Source organism: Hippopotamus amphibius, chromosome X (assembly GCF_030028045.1).
Source record: "Hippopotamus amphibius kiboko isolate mHipAmp2 chromosome X, mHipAmp2.hap2, whole genome shotgun sequence".
Lineage (NCBI taxonomy): Eukaryota > Metazoa > Chordata > Mammalia > Artiodactyla > Hippopotamidae > Hippopotamus > Hippopotamus amphibius.
This window is the reverse complement of record NC_080203.1, coordinates 68,860,207-68,872,226: the sequence shown is the minus strand read 5'-3', so window position 1 is coordinate 68,872,226 and position 12,020 is coordinate 68,860,207. Positions and strand designations below refer to the sequence as shown.

The window sequence follows — 12,020 nt, the reverse complement described above, 5'->3', positions numbered from 1 at the left end:
ATGAGACTTTAATAAGGTAAGTTATTTTGAATTATCCTACACATTCAGCAATTTAGTACTGACAAAAGCCCTCCCCACCCCAAAACAAAAAATAAAAACAAAAAACACTTGAACCTAAACCAGAAAATCACTAACCACAAGAAACTTTCACTGTCAATAAAGATGAAAAACTCACTGAATTCTACTGCTTATATCACAGGAAATATCTGATCAATGATGCTAAGAGATAATAATGCTTAACCAAAGCCAGGTAACTACTATATCTGCTGGGAAAAAGAGTATATCATCTACTTGGTATCAAGCTCCAGATAAAAACCACATGTGCACAAATTGGTGACATTATTCGACTTTTAATATAAATGAGTCACATAATTCTTGAGCAATTTTATCTGTTGCCTACAATCTAATAATATGCTATATAAAGTGCTCATGAAATTCTTGTGTAATTTGCTAACTTTTAATTTTTAAACTATAATATAGATTATATAAAAAATAGAATATTTCCAATTCTTCTGCAACTGGCATTGAAAGATAAACTGAATTAATTGTTTTAAATATAGGTCAGGCTTCCTAGGTGGCGCAGTGGTTAAGAATCCGCCTGCCAGTGCAGAGGTCACGGGTTCGATCCCAGCTCCAGGAAGATCCCACATGCCGCGGAGCAACTAAGCCCGTGTGCCAAAAAAATAAATAAATAAATAAATAAATAAATAAATATAGGTCAAGCTAACTTCACATCCATAGAAGCCATAAACAACCCAGCGAGTTTAAAGGTGCCTCTTTACCAATAATGCTTTGGAAATAGGTCTAGCTATTTTAAAGAATAATCCCAACCAACAGAACTACCATATGATCCAGTAATCCCACTACTGGGTATATACCCAGAGAAAACCATAATCCAAAAAGAAACACATACCATAATGTTCACTGCAGCACTATTTACAACAGGCAGGACATGGAAGCAACCTAAATGCCCATCAACAGAGGAATGGATAAAGAAGATGTGGCACATATATACAATGGAATACTACTCAGCCACAAAAAGGAATGAAATTGACTTATTTGTAGTGAGGTGGATGGACCTAGAGTTTGTCATACAGAGCACAGTTAGCCAGAAAGAGAATAACAAATACTGCCTGCTAACTCATATATATGGAATCTAAAAACATGGTACTGATGATCCCAGTGACAGGGCAAGAATAAGGATGCAGATGCAGAGAATGGACTGGAGGACACAAGATTGGGGGGCGGGGAGGCGAAGGGGACGCTGGGACGAAGTTAGAGAGTAGCACAGACATATATACACTACCAACTGTAAAAATAGCTAGCTAGTGGGAAGTTGCTGTATAACAAAGGGAGATGAACTCGATGATGGGTGATGCCTTAGAGGGCCAGGACTGGGAGATGGGAGGGAGTCACGGGAGGGAGGGGTTATATGTATAAATACAGCTGATTCACTTTGGTGTACCTCAAAAGCTGGTACAAAAGTGTAAAGCAATTATATTCCAATAAAGAGCTTAAAAAAGAAGAAAAAAGAAAAGAATAATCCCAACCCAACTTTGCTAGGCCAGCCCTATGAGAGGGAAGGACAAAGGATATTCATTACCAAAAGCATGTTCTAATATGATGCCTATAGTAACAAGAACAAATGCTTTAAATTCACTAAAACAACTTCATAACAAAAAAGCAACGTAGTGACCTTCTAAGAAAGAGTAGCTACGCACCTACCTAAAAGGCAAACCTCAGCAATGTGGGGGTAGGGTAAAGGATGAAGCAGGGATGGGGTGCTTTCAGCAAAAGCTTAAGACAATCAAGACAGTACCAGACTCAACCAATAATTGCTAACCAAATAAAAGACTTAAGGCTTTATACACAGAAGGCAGAAAGGATTATTTTTCACAGACTTCTTATACCACATACATCACTATCAACATCATCTTCAAAAACAGGTTTTCAGGCGATAAGCTGTATTTAAACAGGGCTAAAGTATTCTTGGATTAGTCTTTTCTCTTTTACCAAAAAAGTCACTTGATTAACATTTGTAGTTTTATTTTTTAATTTTAACTAGAAAATAGACTAATAGCATATATACATCCTTCTGATTGGTTAAAATGCAATTGAACATATCAATCAGCTCCTATAAGTAGAGAGGACAATAATAGACCAAGAAAATACTCTGTCAAGAACATTCGAAATTGATTCATGAAATTCAGTGTCAACTCCAGATTTAAAATGACTAGTAGTGTTTCCTGTTGAAACCTTGGTTTGGGATTTCCCAAAATAGCCCGAACAACAAATTAATATAAAGTCATAAAAGAAGCCATAAAAAAGGGCAAAAATAAATTTTAATAAAACCTGAAAACTGTAGTAGAAGCACAACACAATTATTTCTTTCATGGATTTGATGCTACTATAAATCAAAGGATGTCTCTGAAACCTTAATCACACAGAAAAACAGCTTTAACAGTCTTTAAGGCTGATGCCATTCCTACCCCTTAACACCCATCCACAGTACAATTTAAATAAAACTAGTAAGTCCTACAGGCTATTGGTATTCATGGCCATTGAATGCCTTATTGCTAGGATAATATTAAGTAAAATATGGCAAAGTAACAATATTTCTAATTCCATTCAGCCTTTCTGCAAAGTTCACTTAATATAATTTGGGAATAAATATCCTAAATCATTATTTTACTATCTTCTTCTAAACCATTTAACTTGATTTGGTTATTATACACAGACGTTTTAGACTGCCTTTTCCTCCAACTAAACAAATCTGGAACTGTTTTACAGCTTCCCTTTGTGAACTATAAAGTTCTATTTCTATAAGGTACTGAGTAAAATGTATAGAGCAAATACTAAAAGATCTTCTTAGAATACTTTGGTGTATGTTGAAAGAAAAAGCTAAAGAAATGACAAAAGAAAATGAGGAAAGGAAAAAAGTGTTCATAATAGGATTAAACAAATTATTTTTTCATTATATTTTACATGATCATACTAAGACAATAAAATCTATTTTCTTTCCAATAAAGGAATTAAAAATATTTATCCTAATATTAATACAATATTGATTCCAGAAATGGATACAAGGGGCTAGAAACTCATACAAGCTACATAAAACCATAAAAATGCCTTTAAAAAAGACGCTTCCGTTTCCATGTGGCAGCAATTATAGCACTTCCATTCATTTAACATTTAGTAAGCACTCACAATGTAGCACATACAAAAGACTCTCAGTTTATATTCCAGTTCTAATTACTTGCAGGTGTGACAAGAATCCCTTGCTCCTCTCCAGATACAAGAAAGTAATAACTTTAGAAGCAACTTGCTTCATGCATAATTATCAAGTACAAAAAGGAAGGTGAAGCAGAGGGAAGCAGGCAACAAAAAGCAAGGCCTGACCAAAGTGTGATCCATGGGCAAGAGATGAGAACTACATAAAATCAGAAGGAGGATGACAAATATTCCTGGCAGAAACCCAGTCAACCTCAACCAAATAAAAGTTTAAATTAGACTACTTTCTTTCAATTTACACTTGCATATTAATAAGAGGCTGATTTCCCACCTCCAAGTGAATTCTGGCTTTAAGTGTGATATATAACCATACAATGGCCAATAATTCAAGGGGCGATCACTGCTAGATGGAAGCTGATGGCAACAGATAAATATTAATTTGGCTATAGAGTTAATGCAAGCCTCTTGAGCTGCATAAAGTGGAAATTATAGGCCTACTATATAAATTACAGTACATTGCTATATGTCAATTATACTAAAGATAAAAGGGGTAAAAAAAGGTTTAGACTCTTACTGCATCATGCCCTTGACTCAGTTTAGAAATACAAGCATGTACATTTGTTCCTTGTGTATAATGTTAAGTCTCAAACTAAAATGAACAAGCCATCTTCCTGCCATTTCTATGGATAATTTTACAAAAATTGTTTACGCTGTGATAATTAGGACAATTTCTGAAACTTCTACCATGATGCATGATAACTATAATACTAGTTCTTCCAAATATTCATTTCAAACAGACATAGAACAGATTTTTAAAATTATTTCTGTACTGACAAACTAGCTCATAGCAGACCTGTATTTGTGTGAAATTATATTTTCAAGTTTAGTATGACCACTGCAAAGCTTCCAAAACAACTACTAATTTCTAAAGGGATAAAGAAATAACAATACATAATAATTATAGTCCAAGGTCTTAAACAATACTACAAATACTAATTACATATGCTCCACGATTTCTTTGAGTAGCATTAGGTATTAATACTGTTTTGAACAGAAAAAGACACACAGACATAGAAAACTTATGGTTATCAAAAGGGATAGTGGGGGGGAGGGGAGAAACATTAGGAGTTTGGAATTAACATATACATACTACTATTTATAAAATAGATAAACAACAAAGACCTACTGTATAGCACAGGAAACTATATTCAATATCTTGTAATAACCTACGATGAAAAAGAACTTGAAAAAGAATAGATATACATATATATATATATATATAACTGAATCACTTTGTTGTACACCTGCAACTAACACAACATTGTAAATTAACTGTACTTCAATTTTAAAAAGGTTAAAAAAAAGAATAAGACACGGACCTAATATGAAAAACACTGTTTTTAACTTAGTTCAATTTGTTTCCTCTGATTTAATTGGACACAATGCAAAACCAATTTGACTGGTCAAGTATACAGCTAATGAGGTGGCATAACTAGAGCTTAGACCTGCAATAATGTAAATATAGGCATAGTTGCTCTTGCCCTATAGGAATTTGGAAACTCACTCCTGGTAAACTTAAGTACACATATATTTAAAGTAATACAGTTGTGGGGACTTCCCTGGTGGCGCAGTGGTTAAGAATCTGCCTGCCAATGAAGGGGACATGGGTTCAAGCCCCGTCCGGGAAGATCCCACATGCCATGGAGCAACTAAGCCCATGAGCCACAACTACTGAGCCTGCACTCTAGAGCCCACGTGCTGCAACTACTGAAGCCGGCATGCCTAGAGCCCAAGCTCTGCAGCAAGAGAAGCCACCACACTGAGAAGCCCGTGCACCACAACGAAGAGTAGCCCCCACTCGTTGCAACCAGAGAAAGCCCGCACACAGCAACAAAGACCCAACACAGCCAATAAATAAATAAATAAATAAAACACACACACACACACACACACACACACACACACAAAGTATTAAAGTTGTTAGTCTGGAGAATGTCATATGGGAATTAACTCCCAAATTCCATTCCCATTCTCCCTCCCCTCCATTTCATTAAATTACTAAATAACATTGCTGATTAACTGCACAAAAGATGGGAACATTTGAATAAATAATCCAATACAGTAGAGAGTCCAGATAAGGTCAGAGAAGTGGCACAATGTGATCTTTAAAGTAAGTTACTAAAATCATAATAGGAAAAGCTAAAGGCCGTACAAAAGTTGGAAACATTCCATGTTAACCATGTAAAGTGAATCATTAGTCAATATATTATTACCAAATTATGCACCTACCCAGAGGGCTGCTTACTGGTTTCCACATTGGTCTAGATCTGCACTGTCCATTAGCCATATGTGGTTAGTGAATGTCAAATTACTTAAAATTCCATAAAATTAAAAACTTAGACCTCAGATACAACAGCCACATGTGACTAGTGGCTATTGATTTGGATATCACAGAATAGACCATCTCCATTATTGCTGAAAGTTCTATTGGGTAGCACTATTCTATATAAAATACCAGTTAAAATGAGTGCCAAGATATAACCGGTACAATTCCAACTATACTGAATAAAATTTTAAATGTAGCATATATCTATTTACGATAAAAATTCTACAGAAAGTAGGAATAGAAAGGAACATCCTCAACCTGATAAAGAGCATTTCCAATCATACTTAATGGTGAAAGATTGCCTTCTTTTCCTCTAAGATCAGGAATGAGGCAAGAATGTCTAGTCTCACCACTTAAATTCACCATCGTACTTGAGGTACTAGCAGTTCAATGCCAAAAAAAAAAAAGCACTATAAGGCAGACAAGATTAGAAAGGATAAAGTGAATCTGTCTTTATCTGCAGACAACATGATCATCCATGTAGAGAACCCCAAAGAATCTCAAAAAAAGAAAAAAAAAGGCTATTAGATCTAGCTAGTGAATTAGTGAACTGTGGATTAGCAATGTCAATATACAAAAAAAAAAAAAAAAAAAAAAAAAAAAAAAAAACAGGCTTCCTAGGTGGCGCAGTAGTTAAGAATCTGCCTGCCAAGGCAGGGGACATGGGTTCGATTCCTGCTCCAGGAAGATCCCACATGCGGCGGAGCAACTAAGCCCGTGTGCCACAACTATTGAGCCTGTGCTTTAGAGCCCATGAGCCACAACTACTGAGTCCATGTGCTGCAACTACTGAAGCCCACGCGCCTAGATCCCGTGCTCTGCAACAAGAGAAGCCACGGCAATGAGGAGCCCGCGCACCACAACAAAGAGTAGCCCCCACTCACCGCAACTAAAGAAAGCCCGCACACAGCAAAAACAAACAAACAAAAAAAAACCAAAAAAAAACCCACAACTTTCTATTTACTATCAACGACAACTGGAAACTGAAATTTAAAAATATACAACTTAAAACAGCATCAGAAAGCCACAAAATCCTTAGGGAAAAATTTCAAAAAACACTGCTGTGAGAAATTTTAGAAGACCTAAATAAATGCAGAATTATACTATGTTCCTGGAATGGAAGGTTCAATATCGTTAAGATATTAATTTCCCCAAATTGATCTATATATTCAATGCAACCCCAAGCAAAATCTCAGTTGCTTTTTTTTAATAGAAATTGAGAAGTTAATTCTAAAATTACACATTGCTAGTAGGAATACAAAATAGGATAGCTACTTTCGAAATAATCTGGTAGTGTCTTAAAGTTAAACCTGCACTTACCATATGATCCAACAATCCACTACCTAGCTATTTACCCAGAGAAATGAAAACAGATATTTATGCAACAACCTGTACAAGAATATTTATAGGCCTTTATTTATAATAGCCAAAATCTAAAACAACCCAAATGTCTATCAATTGATGAATGAACAGAGTGTAGTACATCCATACAACAGAATACAACTTGGTGAACTGATATACATGAATCAAAAAAGAATTAGATCTAAGTGAAATCAAACAGACACAAAAGGCTACATACTATATAATTTCATTTAGATGACATTCTAAATAAGGCAAAAGTACCATGATAGATTAGTGGTTTCCAGGGATTGAGGAACAGGGGATTGACTGCAATGAGGCATGAAAGAAATTTAAGGGGTGATAAAAATGTTCCATATTTTTACTGTGCTGGTGGTGGCTATACAAACGTATACATTTGTCAAAATTCACTGAACTGCACACTTAAAAAGGCAGAACTTGGGGATTCCATGGCGGTCCAGTGGTTAGGATTCAGAGCTTTCACTGCTGGGCTGGGTTCGATCCCTGGTTGGGGAACTAGGATCCCACAAGTCAAACGGCACGGCCGGCAGAAAAGGGGGGGAGAACTTTTTTATGTGAATCATACATGTACTGTAATATACCTGACTTAAAAAATAAAAGTAATGTGGCTAAGCCTTTATCTTTTGAGTTCTATAAGTGTAGCTCTGTTATAAAAGGAAGTATTCATAACATCTGACCATGAAATGTTTTTTTTTTTTTTTTTGGCTGCCCCATGCAGCTTGTGGGATTTTAGTTCCCCACTCAGGGACTGAACCTGGGCCCTCGACAGTGACAGTGTGGAGTCCTAACCATTGGACCACCAGGGAATTCCCCATGAAATGGTTTAGACTAGAAGGCAAGCAGTGTAACGTAGGCCAGTCACATACTTCTCTGGGCTTTGGATTCTTCTGCTGTAAACAGGGATTTGCAACCCGGTTTCACAAATCTGTTCCCAGAAAACTTGCAAAATGTTTCAGGTATTCTGGGAAAAGGATTTCCACTGTCAAATTACTTAGATAATGCTCCCCTTAAGGTGATTCACAATGCATTTTAGCATATGAAAGGATCTGAACAGTCCTACATACATTCATTTTTTTCTATATATTTTTAAACTCAATGTTTCCCACATTTACTTGACCAAGGAACCTTTTTATCAAGAAATAGTGTTGCTAACTGACCCCATATGCCACAACTACTGAGCCTGTGCTCTAGAGCCCTCAAGCCACAACTACTGAGTCCATGTGCCACAACTACTGAAGCCCGTGTGCCCATGCTCCACAATTAGAGAAGCCACCACAATGGGAAGCCTGCCAACTGCAACAAAGAGTGGCCCCTGCTCGCCATAACTAGACAAAGCCCTTGTGCAGCAACAAAGACCCAAACAAACACACAAAAATAAATAAATAAATAAATAAATAAATAAATAAGAAATAGTGTTGCTAAAAGTTCTTTCTAATGTTAAGATTCTTTAATAAAACCTTTAAGACTTACCTTCATGATTAAGTTTTATTTACAGGGGGAAAGTATAAAACTGATTGATTTTAAAGTAGCTATGGAAAGCTGTACTGCACAATGAGAAAACTGTCTCAAATAAATTTTAAAAGATTTCCTATTCATCTTGTTTACTTTCCTAGTCAACTCTCCTGAGTTTTTATCAGGTTCTGAATTCTAAATATGTTGAACTTAAGTATCTTCACTAGTATATACCATATGACAATATATTATGATTGAGTTATCTCTATTCCAATAGCTCCTCCCCAAATAACATGGTAGATTTTAGAATATGAAAGCATCAGTGACAGGGACACTAAAATTTCTAAGCAACTTCCATTATGAATAACAAAGTGATTAAGTCAAAAAAGCATTTACTGTACAAAACCAACAGAAGTTTGAATGTATATGCTTAGTAGAAAGAATTTTTTAAAAGAAAAGGAAAGAGGGACATCCCTGGTGGTCCAGTGGTTAAGACTCTGTGCTCCCAATTCAGGGGGCCCAGTTCGATCCCTGGTCAGAGAACTAGATCCCACACGCTGCAACTAAAAAAAGATACCGCATGCCACAACTAAAGATCCTACAGGCCACAACTAAGACCTAGGACAGCCAAATAAATAAATTAATATTTAAAAAAAAGAGAGAGAAGGAAAGAAAGAATAAAGAAATATTGAAAACCTAATACTTTAAAGGGTGCTCTTCACATGTGACCACTGAAGGAAGTATAAAGCACATAAACAGTGTTGATAGTGTAGCTAAAACTATTATATCCTTTGAACATAAGTAAATGCATGAAAAATAAAAGCTATCTCAATTCAATTCAATAAATTAATTATGAATAAAGCTTAAGGAAAAAATGAACACCAAAAAATTCTGGATGGTAAACAAACTGCCCCTGAAAATGAAAAAAGAAGTTAAAATACACCATGTCCAATTAGACCCAACCCAGTAGTCTTTTTCCAGTAATACCCAGGCTATGGGAGAGTACTACTAGCAATATATATCAAAGAATCCAATTTATCTTAATAATGCTTATGAATCTTTATCAATGACTTCATCTAAATATATTTTTAAATTATTTAAAATAAGTAGTTTATTTAAATAATGTATTTAAAATTATTTAACCTCTTTGGGTAAATAAGTTCTATAAGCTAATTATATAAAATAGTATTTCTTAAAAAAGTAATCTTATTTTTCAATTTGAATTTAAGGCATATTCTCTAGGCACTCGGCACTATATAAAATAATGTAATTTTTCAGAAGAGGGAGAAAATAGGAAGAAAGTGGCAGTTACTCATCTAGCTGCTTGTTTCTATACATGCTTTACAAGAATTAACTTTAGTGTAAATGGTTTTGTTAGCTAGATCTCCTCAGGAACCACTACTAGTATTTCTTCATAATGGTCTGGGCAGAGATGACGCAGGAATAATATGAAAGAGACATGTGAATTTCAGTAAACTACAAGTGGGAAGGGTGATTTTTTTCTTTTAATAAAGATGAAATGTATTATATCATTATAAGCTTGGCAAGCAGCTATAAGCAGAATGTACTTTTGTTTCCTTCTGAAATCTATCTTTACATAGTTCCCAGTAAAATCTTTGAACTCAGCACAGAAATATGTAAATAGACATCCATATGGTAAAAAACACCTTAAGTATATAAAAAAGGAAATGCTTCTGCTAAGAAGAGAGACAGAGAGAGAGAGGAAGGAAAGACAGGAAAGGACAGGAGAGGAAGGGGGAGGGGAGGGGAGAGAAGGAGGAAAGAATGGGAGGGGAAAGAGAGGAGGGGAGGGGAAGGGAAAGAAAGAAAATGATTTTTGTTTTTTTTTTAAAAAAAAGGTCACCTTATACAAAACCATGATTATATTTGCTTTAAGTAAAAATGCTTTAAAAAATCTGGACCAACCATGAAACTCCTCAGAATGTAAGCAGTCTGTTTACACTTCAAATTTAATTCTGGTACCTATTTTTGGATTTATAATGAGTTCAGGAAGGAACAAATCAAGAATATGTTTATAACTCACATGGACATTACTCACCCATATTTGGAGCTTTCACATAATTTACAGGTAGTTCTGGAGGTCTGCCTCTATGTAGAGCTGCAAAAGCAGACCCATTCCATAGTGTACTCTTACAGTCTATACAAAAAGATTCAAAGTTAGTCAAGGCATAGAACAGTTTTCTTTAACCGTACCTCAGAGGCAAATGTCTGTTTTAAATTTCATTTGTTGAAATATGGTTTAAACTATTAAGACCGCAATAAAAAATAACATGCATATGTTTAAACATGTTATAATCTATATTATGACAGGTAAACACCAATGCCTTAATATTATCATCAGGATGTTTTATTTCCATGCTGATCTAGAACCAAAGTTTTTATTATACATATATTTGAATCTTATGTAAATATGTCATGGATTAATAAGGTTTTAAGTTTACGTTGGTCTCCTTCTTGATCTTTAGGCTTATACATGTCTGCTCATATAAAACTGTATAAGCAAGGAAATGAATACAGCACAAGTATGCCAGGTAAAATTCAGAAACATGTATGCTTTGTGTATGCTCATGTTATGGAGTGCCTGCCAGCTGTGCCATAACAGGTAACAACACTGCATATCAGATGATAAACTGAGTAAAAATATCTGTTTTTAGTCTTTAATGTTTATGTCAAAAAAGTCAATCAAATCCAAAATATTTCTAATAATTCAACCCTGAAACAAAAATATTCTACTACTCTTCTGAAAGGTTTCAAATTAACTGAAGAATTTCCTTAAATTATAAAATGAGATATTTAAAAACTGATATTTATGCAACTATTTATCTTTGTGAATTAGGATTCTTAAAAACATTATGCTAAAAAAACAAAACACAGAAATAATTTGGTTGCTATACCTGAAGTATTTAATTCACTAAGGCATCCTAAACGCCTAACTTCACATTTTTATGTTCGGAAAATTCTACCTATACAATTTACATATTGGGGTTCTGTGTAAAACTTTGGGGAAAATCTGTAAAAGACAGAGAAACAGTGGAGTAGAGAAACTGTTAATGAACACCAATGGATTGATATTTTCGTTTAAATATTTTTAATTATAAACATCATTACATATCATAATTTTCATTTACCTGTTATGAAATACCCAATGTGATTAGGATGATAACAAGACTCAAAGATTAAGAACATCAAAATGTAATGAAAGAATACTTTATGCATTTATACTGTACTAATCAGAGCAGTGATCTTTTGACATCTGTATTCCACAGGATTACAAAGAGATTTTATATTCTACCTCTAGAGTATTCACTGTTTTACAGAAAAGGGCTCCATTTAGGTCTCTAAAAATTTACTTGTACACTAGGAAAATAAAAACAAGACTGGCAAGATAAGAAAAACTAGAAGAAAATTAGTGTTTAGAAAAGCATGGGAGGGGCTTCCCTGGTGGCGCAGTGGTTAAGAATCTGCCTGCTAATGCAGGGGACACGAGTTGGAGCCCTGGTCTGAGAAGATCCCACATGCTACAGAGCAACTAAGCCCGTGTGCCACAACT

General features: G+C 35.0%; 1 protein-coding gene across 6 annotated transcripts in view; it reads right to left on the bottom strand.

Moving 5' to 3' along the window:
• The window catches only part of BRWD3 (bromodomain and WD repeat domain containing 3), a 133,384-nt gene that overhangs the window by 104,749 nt on the left and 16,615 nt on the right, over window positions 1–12,020 (bottom strand). For all 6 annotated transcript variants that reach the window (XR_009050218.1, XM_057717425.1, XM_057717424.1 and 3 more), the window contains exon 6: window positions 10,509–10,607. Coding sequence is in view for 5 of the 6 variants with exons in the window: in XM_057717425.1 (XP_057573408.1) it covers window positions 10,509–10,607 (99 nt within the window). In the remaining variant the exon portion in view is untranslated. The remainder of the gene's footprint in view (window positions 1–10,508; window positions 10,608–12,020) is intronic.